This window comes from Anneissia japonica, unplaced genomic scaffold (genome assembly GCF_011630105.1).
Source record: "Anneissia japonica isolate Jap-2015-1 unplaced genomic scaffold, ASM1163010v1 scaffold287835_len3118868_cov185, whole genome shotgun sequence".
In the NCBI taxonomy this organism is placed as follows: domain Eukaryota; kingdom Metazoa; phylum Echinodermata; class Crinoidea; order Comatulida; family Comatulidae; genus Anneissia; species Anneissia japonica.
In genome coordinates this window covers 898,361-920,272 of record NW_022737223.1, presented here as the reverse complement: position 1 = coordinate 920,272, position 21,912 = coordinate 898,361, and the positions used below count along the sequence as shown (strand labels likewise).

The window sequence follows — 21,912 nt, the reverse complement described above, 5'->3', positions numbered from 1 at the left end:
CTGTATACCGGTACACACATAGGCCTATTTACTGTAATAAGAATGAGAAAAAATTACCTGACCGTTTACAAAAGGGGAAAACCTTGAATTTAAAAACTTAAAAGTCATTAAAAGAAACTTCAGAAGTCGGGAAACTCATTTCTTGCCATCAAAGAATCAAAATATTCCCGGGGAGGGCTTCCGATCCCCGTTTTATGGGGTTCATCGATTCATTGAAAAAAGAATAATTATGTGTGCAGCGACTCAATCTTGGTCATGTACTGTATATACACACATAATAGGGTTACTAGTATTTACTGTAATAAGAATGAGATAGTTTACCTGACCGTTTTAAAGATAAGAGGGGGAAAACCTTAAAATTTGAAGAACTTAAAAGTCATTAAAAGACACCTCAGAAGTCGGGAAAGCTCATTTCTTTCTCTTTGGGGTTTTTTGAATTACTTCCCACGGGGAAAACCCTCGGAGCCCCTTTATTAATTTATCGATTCATGGATAAAAAGAATACGTACGTATGCAACTTACTCATTATTTTTTTTATGTATGTGTGTATACACACACACATAACGGGCCTATTTACTATAATAAGAATGAAAAAGTTTACCTGACCGTTTTCAAGAGAGGGAAACCTTGAATTTTGAAGAACTTAAAAGTCATTAAAAGACACCTCAGAAGTCTGGAAAGCTCATTTCCTGCCATCTAAGAATCAAAATTTTCCCGGGAGATGACCCCCATCCCCTTTCTTTTTAGGGTTTTTATGAAAAAGGTCTGAACCCACCCCCCAAAATGTGGACCCAGATCCGCCCCTGTGGGCGTATGGTTACGCATGCGTAGTATGCGTAAGTCGTAAGCAGATAGCTTTTGTTCGCCGCACACGCTATGAATTTGGTTCGCATGTCAAAAAAAATCAAACACGATAGATATTTGGCGTAAGCGCCACGAATGCCAAAAAACGTTTGAAATTGCACCGCACATGAGAGCTATGTGCGTACGCCAAATGCCACGAATGACACTTGGCGTAAACAGATAGCTCTCGTGTGCGGCAGGCTTTACAAACAATAGGGCGCGACCACTTCTGACCCGGGTCGAAATGACTCAGGATTCTGAACAAACTGTAAAAAAAAAAGGTACTTTGTGAGTGGTTGAATCATGTGAACATTTTGTTACATGTTGTGATTGTGAGAAGAACACTGGGGTAAAAAAATTAAGAATTAAAATTTATGTGTGAAAGTGCATTAGTGCCAATCACCTCTAGTTTATGTGAACAAAACTTCATGCACATCCGTTCAAAACTTGCGACGCTGGACGCTTTTAAAGGTTTGGTAACAAGAACAGCAGTGAGACGCTGGGTCAGCGCTTCGCGCGGACCAAAAATCCTTTAACTAATATTTTGACACCTTTTGAGCAAAAACTTCACATCAAAACAGAATGGTTCCCCCCTGAATCCTTAGTGTGAACATCGGTATAGGTCAAACTTGTCAAATTTTTCGTTAAACATACTGATGTCATTTTTCTAATTTTTTTTGTTATGTTTATTCGTTTTGTTAGTTTTTTCCGTATTCTATTGAATATTCTTTTAACTTTTGCTTTTAAAAGTTCCCAAATGCAGATGATCTGTCGAACTGCTTTATCATACCTGTAATAAGTAGGAGTAGTTATCTTATTTAAAAATGACATTGACTTTATTGCTAAAAATACTCTTATAGACAAAAATGCAAGATACATACTTATGACAAATTACATGAGAATTTTGTTCTGGTTGGCTTAATGGTTGAAAAGGGTCCCCATACCTCTCCTGTTACTCCTCTTTCTAACGGGACTTGTACCTTCTGTGGTACAAATGATATTAAAGATGAATGTCATTTTCTTATCAAATGTTCCGTTTATTCCCATCTTCGTAATGGATTATTTAATTTAATTAGCGAGGGAGCATCACATTTGATAATTTAAATGATTCTGATAAATTTGTCTTTTGTCTTTGTCTACTTCGTTGCCCTTGGCAACCGATCGATCGCTAATCGCCTACATAGCAGCGGGAAATCTTCCGTTCGAAGACCATGGGCTACGCTCCAAAATTCCCTGATTATGAAAATCTGACGACGATCTTTAAAATCAAAGATCCGGGTTTAAACCTTTATACAGTACTTTCTCTTATGAACTCACTATAAAGGATGAGCTGCTCTTGTATCTCTCTGAAATCGTGATATTTTTCACTAGTACCCGTACATTAGTAATTGTGTCACAGGCCCTCCAGTTTTTCGGAACCTAGATTGAAGGTGTAGGCTTTATTGATTAGTAGTTAATAGTTTTAAAGTACTTTCTTTGTTCTATTTTTGGGCTCACTGAAAAGCGTGCGATTCCGGTCGTAATGTCGTAACTTATTTTTTTCTTGTTTTAAATTTACCAATCCCTTTTGGGTGCATCCTCGAGTTGCAGACTTGTACGTGTTTGTGGCTATACAGTATAGATGGTTTAACGGTCCTCACCTTGTGAGAGATGTTGCAAGTTCGAATCCCGCTTCAGACACTCTTTCACACACTCTTTCACACAAACATATTACTGTACTGGTAAATCTAGTTGTATTGTTCTTGGTTAAAATTTAAAAGTTATTTTAATGATGTACAGACATTTCTTTAAAAATTGTACACTTTCGATTCATAATGGCCATTTCAGAGATCAACCAATCACAACAAAAAAAAAAAGTCCTACAAACATGTTTACATATGCTGTTGTCTTTTTATACCTTTGTTTAGTGAACCAGTCGCCTGCCAATAATTGTGATTTTGAATAAAAATAACATTTTATTTTTGGTAAATTAGCGCACTTGTCAACAGAAAAAAATGAAAATTTCAGAAAAAAACCAGTTTTTCTTTATTTCTATTACACCCAACACTGCCCTGCAAACACCAAAAATAAGATATGTATATTTCTTCCTAATTATATAAATTTAAAGCGTTTAACCATCCCATTACTACACTGTTTACATTTACCAATAAAATTTTATTTTTATTTTCTCCTGCATCTGGATGTTTTTGGCAAAACTATTTGCTGAACTAAAAACCCAATTTTTTTTGTTTTATTCTGCAATCCTCGGATGATTTAAAAGAAAATAAGTTTGCGAAACAAGATATAAATAAAGTATTGCCTTTTTAAACACAGTCTAGCCAATTTAAGCAGAACACAACAAAAAAAAACTTTCCTATTTCAAAATATCTTTTTATTTCAACAATGTGTTTGGTTAGTGTGGTTATGACAAAACAGAAAGTGTATATGAAGAAATTAAATTTAGAACAATAACAAATCATATTAAAAATATTAAGAGATTTAAAATTTGTTCCTGAACATGTAACTTCATCAAACTCTACAGCTGTTCATTGTATTACATTTCACATGTCAGAAATAGTTATAACATTATGATCGTTTACCAACAAATACATAAGTGTGAAATGTGATTTGGCCAAAAGTACGGTTTACAAAAACATTGCAAGGAAATAGTAATACCAAGTACCAAACGAAAATTAATAGAATATCTCAAAACCATATGGATTATTAAATTATTATTCACTAAAACATCCAATGACTTAACTGTATCTTCAAAACTTAAATTTATATGGTGTCACTTCCATCAATATTCACGTTCAGCTGGACATTCAGGTAATAATTGTACTTTGATTATTAATATTACTTTCCACTTTTGCTCAAGCCTGTTTCAGCATAGGTTTTTTTCTTTTAGAACAACAATTTTCAGTATTATTTTTTGAGGTATAAAACCAAAGTTAAGCTGGGTCTAAACCTTTCATTGAAGTGTGTACAACCTAGTTTTAGTTAAAAATGCCAGTCTTCGTGTGTGCTGCACACTCTTCAAATGTTTTCTCAAGCTGGAAATGTCCTTAAATCTCCGTCCACATGGTTTACATTCATATGGAGTCTCACCTGTATGTATTCTTAAATGTACTTGCCAGGAGCCTTTATAAAGAAATTTCTTTCCACAATGTTCACATTCATACGGTACGTCACCTGCATGTATCTGCATATGTCTTTTATAAGACTCTTTTTGTTTAAATATCTTTCCACACTCTTTGCATTCACTCGGTTCGTCTGTATGCATGGTTACATGCTTTCTCATAGTACCACGTCTTTTGAATTTCTTTCCACAATGTTCACATTCAAATGGTCTCTCTCCTGTGTGTATCCTTAAATGCTTTTTCAAATCGCCACTTTGAATAAACCTCCTTCCACAATGTTCACATGCATGTGGTTTCTCACCTGTATGTACCATTAAATGTTGTCTAAAACCGAGGTAAGCTCTAAACGTCTTTCCACATTGATCACATTCATACGGTTTTTCTCCCGTGTGTGTCCTTAAATGTATTTTCAAATAGCTACTGGTAATACACTTCTTTCCACAATGTTCACATTCATATGGCCTCTCTTTTGTATGTATCCTTAAATGTGTATTGAAACTGCCACTTTGATTAAATCTCTTTCCACAATATTCACATTCATATGGCTTCTCTCCAGTATGTGTCCTTAAGTGTGTTTTCAAACTGTTCCTGTGCGTAAATATTTTTCCACATTGTTCACATTCATATGCTACTTGTCCTTTATGTTTCTTTAATTGTATCTTCAAACTCTTGCCTTGATTGATCTTCATTCCACAATGTTCACATTCATATGATGCCTCTCCTGCAGGTTTCCATAAATGTTTGTTCAAATTCTTACATTCATTGGGCATCTTTCCTGTTTGTATTATCAAATGTTTATCTGGTTTACTTCTGTGATCAAATCCCTTTGCAAAACAATGGCATTGAGATTGTGCTTCTTCTAATTTGATACCTAGATGGGTTCCTTTACAATGTTCACATTTATTTTCCAGAAGTTCATTGTTTTTTTTCAAATGTTCCTTTAATCTGTCAAACTTGTATTGTTCTTTACTGAACACATTTCTGCAATCATCCTCATATTCCATACACTTATTTTCAATCTCATTTTTAGTTGTTATAAATGAAATCGCAGGGTCTGCTTTCAATGGAATTGTTGAGAAAATGTTTTTCAAAAAACCATAATCATCTTCTCTTTTTGGATAGTTCTCAAAAACACTGCATTGGCCTAGAAAACACAAAAAAACAATGTTGCTAGTTTGGAATTATTATTACAGGAGTCTTTCCAGAAAATGAAATGTATAGAGAATAAAAGGAACAGACCACTCGACAAAACAATGTTGCGTTTATAAAATTAATTGTTCGGAATTTATGTTATGAATACATATTTACAACAAAAAAATGTTTTGTCTATTGCAACCATATAACATTACCTTGCATGGACAATGGAGTCTCAATTTGGGGAACTATAACAAAAATAAAAACAATCTTGGGCTGGGCTGGCTTGGTCTTGTCGGGCCCGGCTAGGCTAGGCTTGGCTTAGGCTAGGCCGAGCCGATGGTCTCGAGGGTCCCTAGGGTTGGGGGTCTGTTAAGGTTATAAAACATGCTTATACTGTAGAAAAATTTAAAATAATTTTAATTTTATAAAGTATCGTGGGATTGATCTTTATTAAACAAAATAATTGAAAACTTCTTGATGAATGTATCATGTATGATGTATATTATACATCATACATGCTACATTCATCAAGAAGTTTCCAATTATTTTGTTTAATGGTAATGCACCTTGCACCCCCAATGTCAAACTGCTCTGTAATGAATCGCTGGAGGAAAAGCTTGGAACAGAATCCAATCCGAATACAAGAATGTCAGTCTCTTAATATATTCAAAATTAATCAGACACACTTTCTTGACATTTCTAAATAATAATTTCCATTATCTATTTCCTTGTCTTAGGTGAGACTTTTTTTTATTCCTCGTTTTGCGTACTTATTTTATCAAAGATCATCGGAGGGCGGAATAAAAATAAAAATTAAATTTTGTTTACTTATTTAGCAAATAGTTTTGCCAAAAACATTCAGACGGAGAAAATAAAAATAAAATTGATAGGATGGTTAAATGCTTCAAATTGATATAATTAGGAAGAATACACATATCTTATCTTTGGAAATTTCAAGGCAGCAGAGGACATAATAAAAATAAAGAAGAAGTTTTATTTTTTTCTGAAATTTCCAGTGTTTTTTCTTGGTGGCAGTTACGCTAATTGCCAAAAATAAAACTTTATTTTTATTTATAATCATCAACATTTACAGGTGGTGGTAACATGGTATAAAAAAATTCCAGCCATGAAACCTAGATTCAGATTTGGGAAAAGTTTTTTTACCAAGTGTAATTGTAGTAGCAAGTTTTCCACCATAATTACATAAATAAGTGATATGTAACTTGCCCTATCTTTTAATCTTGGCCCCGAAACCTTGACTTAGAAATACCAGGTGGTGTCTGGCATAGACAGTTTTTCTCTAAGCAAAAGAACATTTTCATTTTTGTCCGGTAATCTCTGGTCATGATGATGAAAAAAATAGAACTAACCTGGTTCAACTTTAATTTTAGTATTCATTGCGCAAGGCAAATTGGCTCCTTGTTCTGACATACTGTAGCTGCAAATATTTTCACACATTTAATTTTTCCTTGAGGTGAAGAGGTGAATTTCTGAAAGCAAGAAAATAATGGATCACACCTTTTGTCAGCCGCGAATCAGTTTGGCCGCGATATGTAATGCCATGCAAATTGGAAAGTAAATGTGTTGTGTTTTATAATACACTTTATATTAAAGTCAGTAAGACTGCAGAGAGCATGCAAATAACACATTTAAACTTCCATATTATACAGACGCCAAAACAGCCGGGACAACCAACAATTCTGCCAATTCAACCAACAATTCTAGAGGAAAAATGTTATTTTAATTTCCTTACCGGCCAGTGGTATCTATCAGGTCATGAGGGGCTTGCATCACCAGCTGCCAAATACTCAAATATCAACATACATATCACTTACATATTACCTCATTTTGCCAGCTGGAGCCCCCATCAGCCCCTCTCCATGCCCAAATTCAAACACCCTTAGGTACACCTCTGATACATACATATAATTTGAGCAACAGCCTTGCTTACTGCTTGTTCTACTTATCTCATAGAAAATAAACTCCCCTCTAGTTAAGTTGTTGCTAACGGCAAGTAAACTTACTGTATTAACTACTCACCTTTATAAAAAATAAATGACTCTCCTTGTAGCTTCAAAACAGTCTGCTTGCTTTGTTACTTGTCTTGATTCTGGTCCCTTTGTTTGATACTACAGTATTAATGCCCTGCTACAGGAAGTCACATACAGTATTGATTAATTATACTGGTAGGAAGTACCATGGAAAAAGTAATGGTAGACTATTAGCATGTACACAAACACAAAGAGAGTACAATACCAGTTTAAAGGAGTAAACAATTAAAAGTTAAAGATATCAGTCATGAGGCAAACATCTACAAATTTTAATTTCACATTTGAATTATTTAACTTGTATAATTAAATAATTCAATGTGATCGATTTAAAGATTTTTGTAGTAAAATGTCTGTAAATCGGTAAAAACTAATTGCCTTCGATTTGTTCCTCGTTGGAAGCCAATAAATCATTTGATCATACTAAATAAGATATTCAAAATTTTATATAATTTTTGAGGTATTTTCTGTCTCTTTCAGGGGCACCACCAGAGGGTAAAATTTGAGAGGGGTCAAGCCTTGCAGATGCAACTAGGCGGGGGGGGCGCCAAGACCAAGAGGGTTGAGGTGTCCAGGGGCCTAAGGCGCCAGGAAAATTTACTTTATTTTATGTGATAAAAGACAAAATTGAGAGGTTGTAAACCTTTAATGCAATTGTGTAACAAGAAAATAAGCTTGGAACACATGTAAAAATGCAACATCAAATTTGTTTTCGGGTAACATTTCATTTGTCCTTATTTTTAAGTGGTTTCTTTCTGTTCGAGTTCGGATGAGCTTGTTTAACATATTTTTAAGGGGTTCCCTCCTCCCACATATTTCCAAGGGAGTTTGTCCCCTACCATCATTTCGACCGCAATGAATTTTCATAAAGTAAAGATGATGCCTGAAAGTATATTAGTTGAAATGAACTGCATAAATGACCTAGGTTTTAACGAAAAAACACTGTACAGCATTAGAAGAGCTACTGTATGTCTATCACAGCAAGATACCTGTTTAATGTCTGAATCACCTGTAATACTTGCCTTGAGTGTGCATGCTTTTGTTATCATTTGAGAAGTATGAGAAAAAGTATAAGATTTTCAGGAAACGAAGTAGACAAAATAAATACATCCCCCATCTTTCAAAACAGATCTGAGCCATTAGCAGTGCAACTGCCACCTTCGGTGTACCAATGCTTATAAGCACTTGAAAGTATTTATAGGAGTAAACAAATGTGATCAAATTTCATGGTAAATAAGCGAACTGAAGCGCATGAAAAAAGGCATGAATAAAGATGAAGAAATAAAAGATGAGAATAAATGGGAGGCAGAGCATTCATGTTGAAGAAATTGAACTATACTAGGAGAAGAAATGCATGAATAAAGATGAGCAAATGAATCAGAACGACAGAGATAAATTTACGTAATTGTCTATTAAGAGATAGCTGCTCCCACTGTATATGCAATACTTCTTTAAGTTTATGTTGATAAAGTGTTCATTAAGAAGTGTTTTAAAATGGCGACCAGTTTCACCGATATAAGAAGCGTTACAACTTCCGCAAGTAAATTTTTATACGCCTGAATGAACATCAACTGAAAGAGGATCCTTTACTGAAAACAGACATTGAATTTTATATGCTGTAAAAATTAACTTTAATATCATTGCATTTCTTCACTCCTATAAATTTATTTTGTTACTTTTGCTAGTTGTGTGTACAGTGATAGCTTAATAAGCTTTTATTTTTAAATTAAAAAAAAAATGAAATTGTGCCTGCTCGGGATAGATAAATTACATGGAAATGAAAATGCTTACGTCATAAACTGACATTTGCTCCTCCACTGTCGAACAGCTTATCGACTTACAATTGTGTTGTTCTTCCAATTCTTTATATACCGTAAAAAACATGAACAGAAGCCCAATGGGCTTAATCAGAGAAAAGCTAATTTTTTTTTCCCATTTAGTTTCCAAAGTAGCCTCAAAAAGAAGCCCACCTTCAAAACATGGTCTTCTTTTCAGGAAACCATGGGCTTCTTTTTGAGATGATACAATACATAAACTGTACATGAATTTCAAAGAAACAAAAATAAATTAAAAACATGCTTGCTTTAATACAATAGATTAGGTGATTTAATGCCAGGTAATAGACTTCATTATACAGACTGATGTTCATTGGCCCTATTTATTGTTTTATTGTAGTAATTCCCAAAATTTACAGCATTCATTTTGAAAAAAAGCCGCCTCTTTATTTTGCAAAGGTAGCCTTGAAAAAAATAAGCTTACCTCGAAAAGAAGCCCATCCAAAGATCGCAAAAAAAAAAAAAAGAAAGTCCAGGAACTTTATTCAAGGTTTTGCAGTATTCCAATGTGTTAGTCTGTCATCTTTTTGTGTATTTGCATATAGTGAATTTGTGATTGTAAAATTGTGATACTGGCTCACCATGGATTTCATAGCAATAAAAGAAACTGAACAGAATTTAATTGACTGTATCAACTCCGGATCTAGCCATTACAATTCCCTATAGAATTCTTTTAAAATATTAAGGAATTTCTACATAATTTATGGAGGAAGTTCCATAGAATGTTTAAAATTCGAAAAAAAAAATTCTGGTCCTGTTATAAAATTCTATAAATTCCACATAATTCTATATTTATTTAATTATTTATTCTGTATATATAAAAAAATATAAAATTATAAACAGAGCAGGAGCTGAAATAGTTTGTATTACAATTTAAATACACATACAAAAACATTAAATGGAAAAATACGTTGATATAAAAATTAAAAATCAACAAGAATATGATTATTATTGCAACAGGTGACGTTATTCAGGGTAATCACCTGACACCTGAGGGTTATTGCAGCTTAAGCGCACGGCCGTTTTTCCGGCCTTTCGGGTTCAAAGGGTTCAAAATACTGGTATACAAACATATTTTCCAACCTTCAAATTTTTTAAAGCCTTGAATCCACTCCAGATAGAAAGTACCAATTAAAAAAAATAAATATACAGGTAGGCATAATTTGTTACCAAGTTTTGCATTTATATTGCTGGTTCTTACAAAAAAAACTTCATACAATGTACAGTAGAAGCTTTTATGCATAATTATTTTAAGTTCCGGTTGAGAACAACAATTACCTGTACTGTATCATGTACATAGGGATTACACCATGACGACTGTAAATTATACTATAGGCAAATAATTGGCACCCTGAAACCACTGTTTTTTTTTTTATCAATTATAATAACATTATTTCATAATTAAAACATTCAATATAATCTTGCACAACATTATATAAGCAATTAGAATATTTGTATATCATAAGTAAGCACAATTCTGATTGATTTATAAGTCAATCGCTATCTTTTAATGTTAATTTAATTTTTATAATCACATGTTTCTTCCAGCATTTGAGAGATATAATCACATTTTTAGTGTTGGTGCTGACAGGCAAAATCGTGTGATGATCTAGGCCTACTAATCGATCTAGGCTAGGCCTACTTACTGCCTGCATTTAAATTTGTTAATTGCACCTTTAAAATTAGTCTAGATAGGCCTCAAATATTCATATTAAATGTTAAGTTTCTTTTAGTTTATTAGGGTCCACTGATTCAAAAAATTCCTTAATTTTTTGTACATAATACTGTATTAAATCTGAAGTGATTTTCTTCAGGTTCTAATATACAGTACATTGCTTTTAATTTTTTCAATTACCACTTGTCAAAAAGCAATGATTGAGCAAATATTTGTTTACTCTTTCCGCATAGAATTCACCGATGTGTGTGGCCTTTTCCACACGAACATAAGAAAGATCAAACCATGCACAAATGAAAAATTGGTTGAAGATAAAATAACATTGGAAGATGCGGTGATGACATAAGATTGACTTACTGTATAAACAATATAGTGTCAAAATATCTATCAACTTATTGTCAGAGTCACAGCAAGGCGACACAAAATTCTAGTACTGTAGGTACTATCATGGTACTATTATCTGACATGACACTACAGATTTTGGCATACAGTACATTCCTCTTTTGTAGATGTGCAACCTTCAAGACTACATATCAAAAACTATAACACTGGAATGCGAATATATTAACAACACACAAATTTTGTTTTCTGATAAAATACTGATGTTTACAATCATATGGTGTTATACAATGATATGGTTCCCCTTCAGTATGTGCATTTATGCTACTCCTTTGCCAATAATAAATATTTATTTCCACATTCATATGGGGTCTTGCCAGTGTGTATCCTCAAATGTGCGTTCATTTTACTCCTTCGCCAAAATTTCTTTCCACAATATTCACATTCATATGGAGTTTCTCCTGTGTGTACCATCAATGCTTTTTCAAATATTTTTTTTGTTAGAATTTCTTCCCACAATCTTCAATTTCATATGGTCTCTCTTTTTTCCTGTGTGTATCCTAAAATGCATTTTCAAATAGTTACTTTGATTAAAAGTCTTTCCACAATGTTCAACATCCTGTGTGTCTCCAGTGTGTGTCCTTAAATGTGCTTTCAAATTGTTACTTTGGTTAAAAGTCTTTCCAGAATGTTCAACATCCTGTGTGTCTCCAGTGTGTCCCCTTAATTGTGCTTTCAAATTGTTACTTTGGTTAAAAGTCTTTCCACAATGTTCAACATCATGTGTTCCTCCAGTGTGTGTCCTTAAATGTGCTTTCAAATTGTTACTTTGGTTAAAAGTCTTTCCACAATGTTCAACATCATGTGTTCCTCCAGTGTGTGTCCTTAAATGTGCTTTCAAATTGTTACTTTGGTTAAACTTCTTTCCACAATTTTCACATTCATAAGCTGCTTTTCCTGTGTGTATCCTAAAATGTGTAATAAAATAGTTACTTCGGTTAGATTCATTTCCGCTATGCTTACCCTCATATACTTTCGCTGCTGTATGTATCCTTAAATGGCTTTTCAAACCACTTTTTTGATTAAATTTCTTTCCACAATGTTTACATTCATAAAGTATCTCTCCTCTGTGTATCTTTAAATGTGCTTTCAAATCAGTTCGGTTAAACTTCATTCCACAATGTTCACAATCATGAAGTGTTTCTCTTGTGTGTATCCTTAAATGGGCTTTCAAACTTTTACTTAGGTTAAACTTCTTTCCGCAATTATCGCATTCATATGGTGACTCTCTCGTGTGTATCCTTAAATGTGCCTTCAAACTTTTACTTTGGTTAAACTTCTGTCCACACTTATCACATTCATATGGTGTTTCTCCTGTATGTATCCTTAAATGCGCTTTTAAATTGTCATTTCGGTTAAACTTCTTTCCACAATTTCGACATTCATACGGGGTTTCTCTTGTATGTATCACTATATGTCTTGTGAAATTGCTTTTGGATTTAAATTTCTTTCCACAATGATCACATTCATAAGGTGTTTCTCCAGTATGTATCCTTAAATGTGCCTTCAAATGGTTTTTTCGGTTAAACTTCTTTCCACATTGTTTACACTCATATGGTGTCTCTCCAGTATGTGTCATTAAATGTGCTTTCAAATTGCCCTTAAGAGTAAATGTCTTTCCACAATGTTCACATTCATTTGGTGTTTCTCCTCTGTGTGCCCTTAAATGTGCTTTCCAACTGTTACTTCGGTTAAACTTCAATCCACAATGTTCACATTCATATGTCTCTTCTGTATGTATTCTTTTAAAATGTGCTTTCAAATTCTTATTGTGGTTGAACTTCTTTCCACAATGTTCACACTCATATGGTGTCTCTTCAATATGTGTCCTTAAATGTGCTTTCAAATTGTAGCTTTGCCTAAATTTCTTTCCACAATGTTCACACTCAAATGGTGTCTCTCCCGTATGTATCCTTAAATGTCTATTAAAATTGCTCCTTCTAATAAATGCCTTTCCACAATTTTGACATTCATATGGAGTTTCACTTGTATGCATTTCCATATGTCTTGAGAAACTGATGCAAGATTTAAATTTCTTTTCACAGTGTTCACATTCATATGGTGTCTCTCCAGTATGTGTCCTTAAATGTTCTTTCAAGTCGTTACTTTGATTAAACTTTTTTCCACAATGTTCACATTCATATGGTGTTTCTGTTGTATGCATCCTCACATGTGCTTGCAATTTGTAACTTTGAATAAATTTCTTTCCACCATCTTTACATGAATATGGTGTTTCTGCTGTATGTATTGATAAATGTTGTCTTCTTTGGCCTTCTTCACATTTACAAAGCATCTCGCCTGTATCTAAATGATCCCTTAAACTGTCAAATTCAAACTGTTGATCATTGTATCCAATCGAACAACTCTCCTCCAATTTGATACGGTGAACAATATCATCACTCTCCTTTGGTGTTACAAATGATCTTCCAGGAACTACTTTTGATGGAAATACTGGCATATTATTACTCAACTGGTCTAGAAAATACATATAAATGAATGTTAGGAAAATTTTACGAGAGGTTGTTCCTACAGATATGGATAAAAATAAAAATTTATAGTCAGGTACGGGTAGTGCGGCCGCACCCCCCCCCCCCCCCGCGGCCGCCCCCCCCCCCCCCCCACAAAAATGCAAATATTTCCGCTGGTGTAGTCCTGCGCCTAGGCCTGCCTAGTACTAAAATGGAAAATTTGCAGGGCAGCAAGTAAAACCCAATTAGGTCAACAAAAGTACACATATGAACCTATGATATGCCTAGTCGTAAAACAAAATAAAAACTAATTTTTCTATCCCAAATGTGAAAAAAACACTACAGTAATTCGAAATAAATAACATTCAACTTTATTCAACAATGACAATGACATGGAAACAATTTTAACGGAAAGGAAAAAATATAATAAAGGCCATCGTTAGGATTAAAATGGGTAATGGAAGTTTCTTATGAATATACCTACATAAAATTTGCTATTTGAATTTTATGAAGATCGTGAGTATTTTGAGTTGCTTAAAAAGAGGCTCAGATGGTTCTCTATATGAGAATCAGTAATTATTCTGGCAGCACGTTTCTGCAGTATACGAAGCTATACAGTGCATTCTTTTTGTTCCTTATTATTTACGTGCCGACGCTAATGTGTCCTCGTACTCGTATGGCCATCATTTTTTTCCACTCTATGCGAATTCGCCCAAAAAGTAATTTTTTTTCCCCATTACATGCATGAGCAATTTAATAATTAACTACTAAGTTTTTTTACTGTGCATGCTTATGACTATGATGAGCAAAACTTTTTGTGCCAGTGGATTGCAACATTAAAACAGACTTTGGTATCTACACAGGAGAAAAATGTGCAATAAACACTAGTAGAAACATTATCACACTGTTCTTAATATACTTAAACTTTGACAAAAAACTTGGTTAAAAAATGAAATAAAAAGTGCTTAATGAGATATAAATCTTTGAATATTTGAGGAAAATATGTAAAAAGGGGTACTGTAGGCCATTGGATTTATCAAATTTCACTGATGTTTGCCTCATTCTTCTGCATAGTACAGAACATAGCACAGGATGAATTAAAGGGTTTTAAATGTTACCATGATTTTAATTGGTTTTAAATGTTATCTAGAAAAAAATACATCAAATGACACCGACATTATTACTAAATACTTTCTTAATTCAGTGTAATCTTTTTAACAATACCAATAACACATTAGTAATTATAAAAAGAGTAGAAACATTTTGTTGCTTTGTGTTTTTGTTTTGTTTCGTTTCAAACTTTATTTAATAATTTGTTTTATAATATAAAAATGAAACAAGGTGTAATAAGAAATTAAGTTTGAAGGAAGCATTACTGTATCTTAATTACAATATACGCTTATTTTGTCAAATCACGATACAAAATTAAGAACTCAATTATGCCCAAAAAGACATTAAAATACATCACAAAATGCTACAAATGCCAGAGAGGCTGGGGGCTTCGATCCTTACCCCCAATGGGGACCATCTCTCTGTGTACTGCCCAATTCACTTTATGGTTTTGTATCCTTTTTGTGCAAGTAAAATCAATCAAACCATAGTCGGCATCATGGTAATACAAATTAATGGCTGAAAATCATGAGAAAATTTGTATTTGCTGACCTCTAATATATTGTTGTATTACACCATGCAGGAGATTAAACAATACTATATTTTCCTTCTTTTTCTAAAATATCATCTGCTTTTCTGCCTACTAGCAGGTTCACAGCACAGTTAATTTCTCCAAGTTTCTTTATCATATAATCTGTTTCATGATGGCACAGATTTCATTTGTTTTTTCAGGTCATCTAAACAATATTACTCTTTTTCTTCCTCGAAGTGACAAGAACTATTGTATCATGTATCATATTGTATAAGAGCATGTTTGAAAGCTTAAATTAGTTTGATACCTTAACCATTCACTTCCTTTTTCCTGAAATTCAGCTCTATATTTTAATCAGTATGGAAGGAATGGTTTTTTCATTTATATTGGTTGAGGGCATTCTGCTCCTTATCACCCGAGTGAAAATGCTGAAGTAACTATAGGAAACTTTTGCCTAACTAACCCAAAATCTTGAAAATCTAGAAAGGAAAGAATTCTTTTGCAAATATACTGTACATTATTTTAACCACGGAGATTAAAGATATTTCATTAGAACTCCTTTTTAAGCTTTAATTTATGAATCTGATACCAGACGATATTTTAACGATGTGAATAAACATTTTACTAACTAAAATGCATGGGTTGAGTGATGGAATGAATCCTAGAATTAGGCTAGGCCTTGGTTTATACTGAAATACATACTGTTGACTGACCCTGTATCCAAAATGTCACTGCACTGGGGCACTACAATTTATTTTGCGATTTTTGGCTTTGGTCATCTAGTGTAGATTAGTAGGAATATTACAGTATCTGTTTTGTTAAACCAATTAGTAGCTTACCTTAACAACGATTTCAGCTAAAAAGTAAGCAACTAATTGGTTATTTTCCTACTATACTTTTATGGAACCAGATGAAATGCTTTGAATATAGTGACATAGATTAGTTTTAAATAAGAATTTATTTACTTCTTGTTCAAAGATAAGAAGTTACACATCGATAGATAGGCTACAGAATCAAGACTCACCTTCTGCCATTGTTTCAGAATTCTGGTACATACTCTAAATAAGTTTCCAACTAAATATCTGCCAGTCTTTTATGTCTTCACTATTAAAGTTTTCTGATTTATTTTCTGCAAAAAAAAATATATATATAATATATATATAAATAAGTACTGTACAGTACTTAAGACCTTTGCAATGCAAATTACGTAAGTTAGTTGCGTTCTTTGTAGTTTGTGAACAAATTTGTTGTCAAAGTTTATATGCCAAATGCAAGATGAGCCCAAGGGTTTGAAAGAAAGTTGACTATATGCTCCCCAAACTTTTATTATAAAGACCCTTTTCTATAGAACCCTAAAATTATGCAAGTGATTTTATGTGACTCAAGTATTTCATGGCCATTTTATGCATCAAAAGATGAATATTGGAGTGAAAACTGATTTTCAAAAAGTGAATTAACTTGACCCTTGACGGTCCCTCCAGTAAACTGGTACAAGATATTCTCATCTGTCCTTCACAGTGGCCGATAAAATATAAAAACTAATATTCGCCCAACTTTAGAATATGCTTCACCTGTCTGCGCACCTATCTCTGTTACATATACTAATCTTTTAGAAAGGGTGCAACGTCGCTGTACCAGATGATGTCAGGCCTGATGACATTAATTTTCGGCCCTTGATAGACAGAAGAAAGGAATTCGATATTTTGGAATCGTATAAGATCCTGCATAATAAATATAAAACTTCTCCTGATTTATTCTTCTCTCAAGCTCCAAGAACGGGTCTGAGGGCATTCAATGAAAATATACTGCAATTTATCTAAAAGAACCGAAGTTGGAAAACAACTTTTTAATAATAAATTACCAGAGAGCGTCATCTTGGCACCCAGTGTAGATTCCTGTAAAAGATTGAGGGTCCTACCGAAGGAATAGAGGGCCTATCTACCAAGTATCCAAAGTAAGTAAAACCTGTCCTGACTCATGCCTATGGGTCTAGCACTGTAAAGCTTATCCTGCCAGATACCATACCGGTACAGTGCGAGACAAATTATTGCAAAAAACGCATTTTACCCGTTGTCATTGCGTTCACATTGAATTGTGTTGCGTTGAAACAGGTGCTGAAGTTTGTTACGAAGCTGTGTTCGTGTGTCACTTATTATCTGCTATACTTTTCACTCTATCTAGGTCGACAAGAAAGCCCTAGTCTTAATTGTGTTTTTGCTAGGTTAAATGTGCATGATATGAGTGAAATAAAAAATGTCATCAACAATAATACAAGACAAACTTTACTTGCTTGTTTATTTCGGTTGTCATTATTTGCAATGGGCATGTCAGCAACACACAGACACATGGATTGATGGCCTTGATTGCGGTTCATGATGATAAACTAACAAAACAACGGTTTTGATTCATGCTAATTTTTCAACCATGTGGACAATATTTAGTATGAATATACAGTAATACAATTATTATTATAATTAAAACTATAATTAGTAAAGTTAGTCTGCACTCATTTTCAACTGTACAGTAGTACAATACACTGAGCCATTGTGTGGTAGTAAAGGCCAACTCAGACAGCGTTGGCCGACACAGCCCGACCCGATTTATCGTCGGGGACAGTCTTAAGCCGTCGTGAGAAATATTAAACATGTTTAATATTCTACGATGCGACTGCCCCCGACGCACACCATCGCGTCTGCATTTAACTCACACAGACCCGACGCGACAACAAATTGCGTCGGGCTGCGTCGTACGACGCTGTCTGAGTTAGCCTTTAGACACAACAATGCAACTTTCGATACTGAACACTCCGTGCTAGAACATGTGCTCTGCATGTGACCGCATCACGGTCGTACGATGGACTTATCACTCCAGAACGAGCGTAAATACAACAGAATTTTGTCACTACAACAGAAGAGATAATAATGTCAAATAATTGTACAGTCAGTAAATGGATACTGTATGGAGTTTTCTTCATGAAACTTTACTTGAATATGTATGTACCAATAGTCACCTGTTTCTTTCCCTTTCATATTGATTTGTTGTGAAGGCATAGTGATATGTTTGTTTCTTTTGTTTATTTTCTGGGTGCCCTGGAAGTTGTGGGTTCGATTCCTACCCAAATTACCTGCAAATATTGCACGTACTGAGTATTCGGTACGATAATATGTCAGGAATGAGCTGCTACTTGGGAATCGGATTCAACACTAGTCACCAAGTGTAAGCTTGGTGGTCTAGTGGGCATCCACCCTCCCCCTCTTGAATCCGCCACTGTAGTTTTTTTTTTAACTGTTATACCATTTTTCAAAAAACATTCCTTTTTCCACGGACAATAAAAATAATGACTACATCTGAAAGAATAATGTCAAAGCCTAAGAAGAGTTGGGAACATAAATGGCAGAAATACATACAGTAAAACAAAGAAAAATTTTACTTCTTTTATATAAAAAAAAACCACTATATTTTTACCATTTACCAGCCTGTTTACGTAGGATAGTGCAAATAGTAAATACCCTCATGAAAAATAATTTTAATTGCCAGACGTGAAACTAACAATTATTTTTATCTGGCCTTAAATAGGATTGTCTACGATAGGCCTAGTTCTTATTTTTGTTTCAAGACACATGCCATACTGTGAAGTTTTTGATTGTGCAGATGATACCTCATAAACTAGCTCAAATTTGTGCTGAAAATCGCTAGACTAGTAATTAATGTATAATCATGGAGCAAATGGTATAATACTTTTGTTTATATATTAAGATTAGGCCATGTAAAAAAAAATAATTGGTTGGCATCTCCTCCCTACCATCAGAGAGGCCACCGACCTGATAATTTTTTTTTTTTTACAAAACACTTGCAGTTCTATGCTCTACTGTTGTTTTAAACTGTAGCCACATAGCAACCATGATGCCTGTTGTGTTGGAGTGAATTGAGCGTGATATAGGCCTATGTAGAAATACATTATTCATTATTCATTCATTCAGGTAAAGTTTCTGCTTGCTGTAGATGAATTAAATAACTTCTAGTATATGCAATTTTGGTCTCTGTTGTTTTCTGCTTCTAATTCTATCTTTTGCTGTTTTTCTATGCGAAACTCTTTCTTTATGTTAGCACAAGAAAAAAAACACAAACAACAAACCTCCCTCCCTAACATAAAAATCCATAACATAAGGATGCTAACTAATTTTTAAATTTTACATGGCCTTAGTAGGTCTAGTTCAAAGCCAAATTTTCATTAAAATCTGAGTGAACAAAATTGGAACTTATTTTCCAAAATGCATCAACAGATTTCTTGGCCAAACTCCTCTGAAGTCTGGAAAGCTCATTTTCTGCCATCTAGGAATAAACATTTTCCCGGGGAGGACCCCCGCACCTTGCACCCCGCTTTCATTTTGAGGTTTTTTAGAAACATTTTGAACCCACCTCTTTTAAACCCTGGATCTGCTTCTGCATATGTGAAGATTTTAATTGTGCAGATGACAGAACCTCATAAACTAGCTTATTAAATTTGATGCTATTATTAGCATCGTTTTGCTTGGCTTCTATACCCAGGAATATCAGATTACATAAGACCCTCCTGGGAAACAAGTAAGCAAGTAAGTAAACAGTCCGCCTAAAATACTACTACTACTACTACTACTACTACTAGGCCTACGGCTAGCCTTTAGACCTAGGCTAGGCCTAGGCCTACTTTTAACTTTACTCTACTACGAATTTACAACAAGGAATAGGGGCTAGGTCTATTCTAGGCCAACGGCATTTATTTTATATTCCTTATTAATACTTACTCACAAATGATGTCAAACTTGGTTATAGCAACTTATAACTCCTTGGCTATACAGTAGCTAGCTCTTAAGGGTGTGAAACAGAAGGAAACAAGCTAGCCAAGCCCTCAACCTAAATTCACGTGTTTCCTGCAAAAAAAGTAGGTAGGTCAAGATCTTTGGGTCAAGGATAAGATCTTTGCATCATCGATCATCGATATCGAGATCGCTCAAGATCTCAAGATCGAAGGAAAAAATAGAGGGCGCCATATGAATAAATAACACAGTAATACAACATACAGTACTGTAAAGCCTCTTTTCCTGTCGACGTTAAGCGACGTTAATCGACGTTTACAACGTCTATCGTCAATTTTTTAACGATGATCATTGAAGTTGAATGAATAACGATTTTATTAAAAATCGTGTCGGTCCGCCAAAGCTGACCATGTAAAACGCTGAATCGTTAAAGTTGAAAATTGTTTATGCTGATTTATCATGGCGCCGTTTCTCAGAAAGCTGTGCATTTAATTTCACAATCTTTTTTGTAAAGACAATTGAAACAAAATTATAGAGATACTGTGTTTGATATAGCGAATGGCCATACAGAGCTTTAATTAGCACAGTTCGTAATAAAGAAAAAATTGAATACGAAAATGTAGAAAAACAGTCAATACTGGCATAGGCCTTGTACATACGCAATTGCAACAATAGACCTTTCAATCAAACTTAACGTACTAATCAAAGCAGCGCTATGAATATAAGCGCGCGTCTCACAAATACACGTGTTGTACCACAAACACATGACTGTGTTCTCGTGTGTTTTAACACTGTCATCTTGTGGGGCCTTAGCAACAACATCCAAGGGGCGGAACTTAGCGGAAATGTCCATTTCATAGGACACAATGTTAAATGTGGATCCATGGAGCCACCCTATATCCTTGGTTACGATCCAAGTTTCAGTACGATGAATGTGGTATGTTATTGTTGAGCATGAAGAATATTTATTGTTTTTTAAATGTATTTAGCATTTGCCATCAAACCCATACCAGTAGGCCCTATGTAACATCTTCTATGACGCAATATTAAAAAAAAAAAGGGGAATAAATGGAAGAAAAAAAAAGAAATTATTGATCACCCAAAACACCTCAGATGTTATTTCCGGGCAACTAGAAAACAAAAATTTCCTGTGATATTCTCCTCCCCGTTAGGTTAGTGTTTTCTCTCGATCAGACCTCTCCCCCTTTTTTTCCCAAACGTCTCTGGATCCGCCCCTGACATTCATTCTTGTTGCTGCATATTTAATCAGGGAAGGAAAACATGGGCATCACTCAAAATTTCCATTCTCCCCGTCCCTTCTAAGTAGTCTTTGATTTCGTCCAGCTGATGCCATGGCAACCTTTGAGTGATGCCCATTTTTCCTTTCCGAGTTTAAGCAATAGCTAATTAAGAACACACCACTTTTTAGCAGCTTAAGCACTCCTTGAAGTCACAAATGACAAGAATTATGGTTTCCCTTATTCACATTTTTCGTACTAAAATTCATCAGTATTGTTGGTGTTTTTTCCCCCCACCCCCTATTTATCGATTTTTTACGTGCCGTGTGCCTCTCTGAAAAATACTGGCGCAATATATAATATAACAGCTTTGTTTCAGGTTTTTGCACACAAGATGCATAACTAGGTACATTATATTAGCGCCTGCTCAGGGATTGGGATATTACGCAGAAATGAACATGATGATGTCACAACTGACTGATTTGCTCCGCCACATCTCGGCTACTTACAATGTTTCGTTATTCTTCCAATTTTTAAAATAATTTCCATGGAATGTGTTAATCTGTCATCTTTTTGAGACTTTCGTATATTGTGAACTTGTGATTGTTTAAGCGAATATTGACCTATGATGGCTTTTGTACCAATAAAAGAAATTGAGTTGACTTATCAACCAACTCCTGATAGCCATTAAAATGCTCTATAAAATTCTTTC

At 34.3% G+C, this 21,912-nt stretch overlaps 2 protein-coding genes across 3 annotated transcripts; both read right to left on the bottom strand.

Moving 5' to 3' along the window:
• Positions 1-3,793: 3,793 nt before the first annotated feature.
• Positions 3,794-6,530, bottom strand: LOC117117137 (zinc finger protein OZF-like). The gene is made up of 2 exons (XM_033261344.1): positions 6,470-6,530; positions 3,794-5,106 (listed from the first exon to the last, which is right to left on the bottom strand). Exons 1-2 carry the CDS (start codon positions 6,528-6,530, stop codon positions 3,794-3,796), a joined length of 1,374 nt encoding a protein of 457 aa, XP_033117235.1.
• A 4,582-nt stretch (positions 6,531-11,112) lies between these two features.
• Positions 11,113-20,137, bottom strand: LOC117117183 (zinc finger protein 345-like). 2 transcript variants are annotated; one of them, XM_033261404.1, is made up of 3 exons: positions 19,951-20,137; positions 16,191-16,295; positions 11,113-13,531 (listed from the first exon to the last, which is right to left on the bottom strand). In XM_033261404.1, exons 2-3 carry the CDS (start codon positions 16,219-16,221, stop codon positions 11,481-11,483), a joined length of 2,082 nt encoding a protein of 693 aa, XP_033117295.1. In that variant the 5' UTR covers positions 16,222-16,295; positions 19,951-20,137; the 3' UTR covers positions 11,113-11,480. The 2 variants fall into 2 exon arrangements, with proteins under 2 accessions (XP_033117295.1, XP_033117296.1); XM_033261405.1 differs by having other exon boundaries at positions 19,955-20,137.
• Positions 20,138-21,912: the final 1,775 nt, after the last annotated feature.

Bases quoted from the DNA above. Each gene is read 5' to 3' on its own strand.
- LOC117117137 (XM_033261344.1), bottom strand. From the start codon at position 6,530: ATGTCAGAACAAGGAGCCAATTTGCCTTGCGCAATGAATACTAAAATT. The intron at 5,107-6,469 runs GTTAGTTCTATT...TGTGTTTTCTAG, and splicing joins TAAAATTAAAGTTGAACCAG to GCCAATGCAGTGTTTTTGAG.
- LOC117117183 (XM_033261404.1), bottom strand. From the start codon at position 16,221: ATGTACCAGAATTCTGAAACAATGGCAGAAG. The intron at 13,532-16,190 runs GTGAGTCTTGAT...TGTATTTTCTAG, and splicing joins TTCTGAAACAATGGCAGAAG to ACCAGTTGAGTAATAATATG.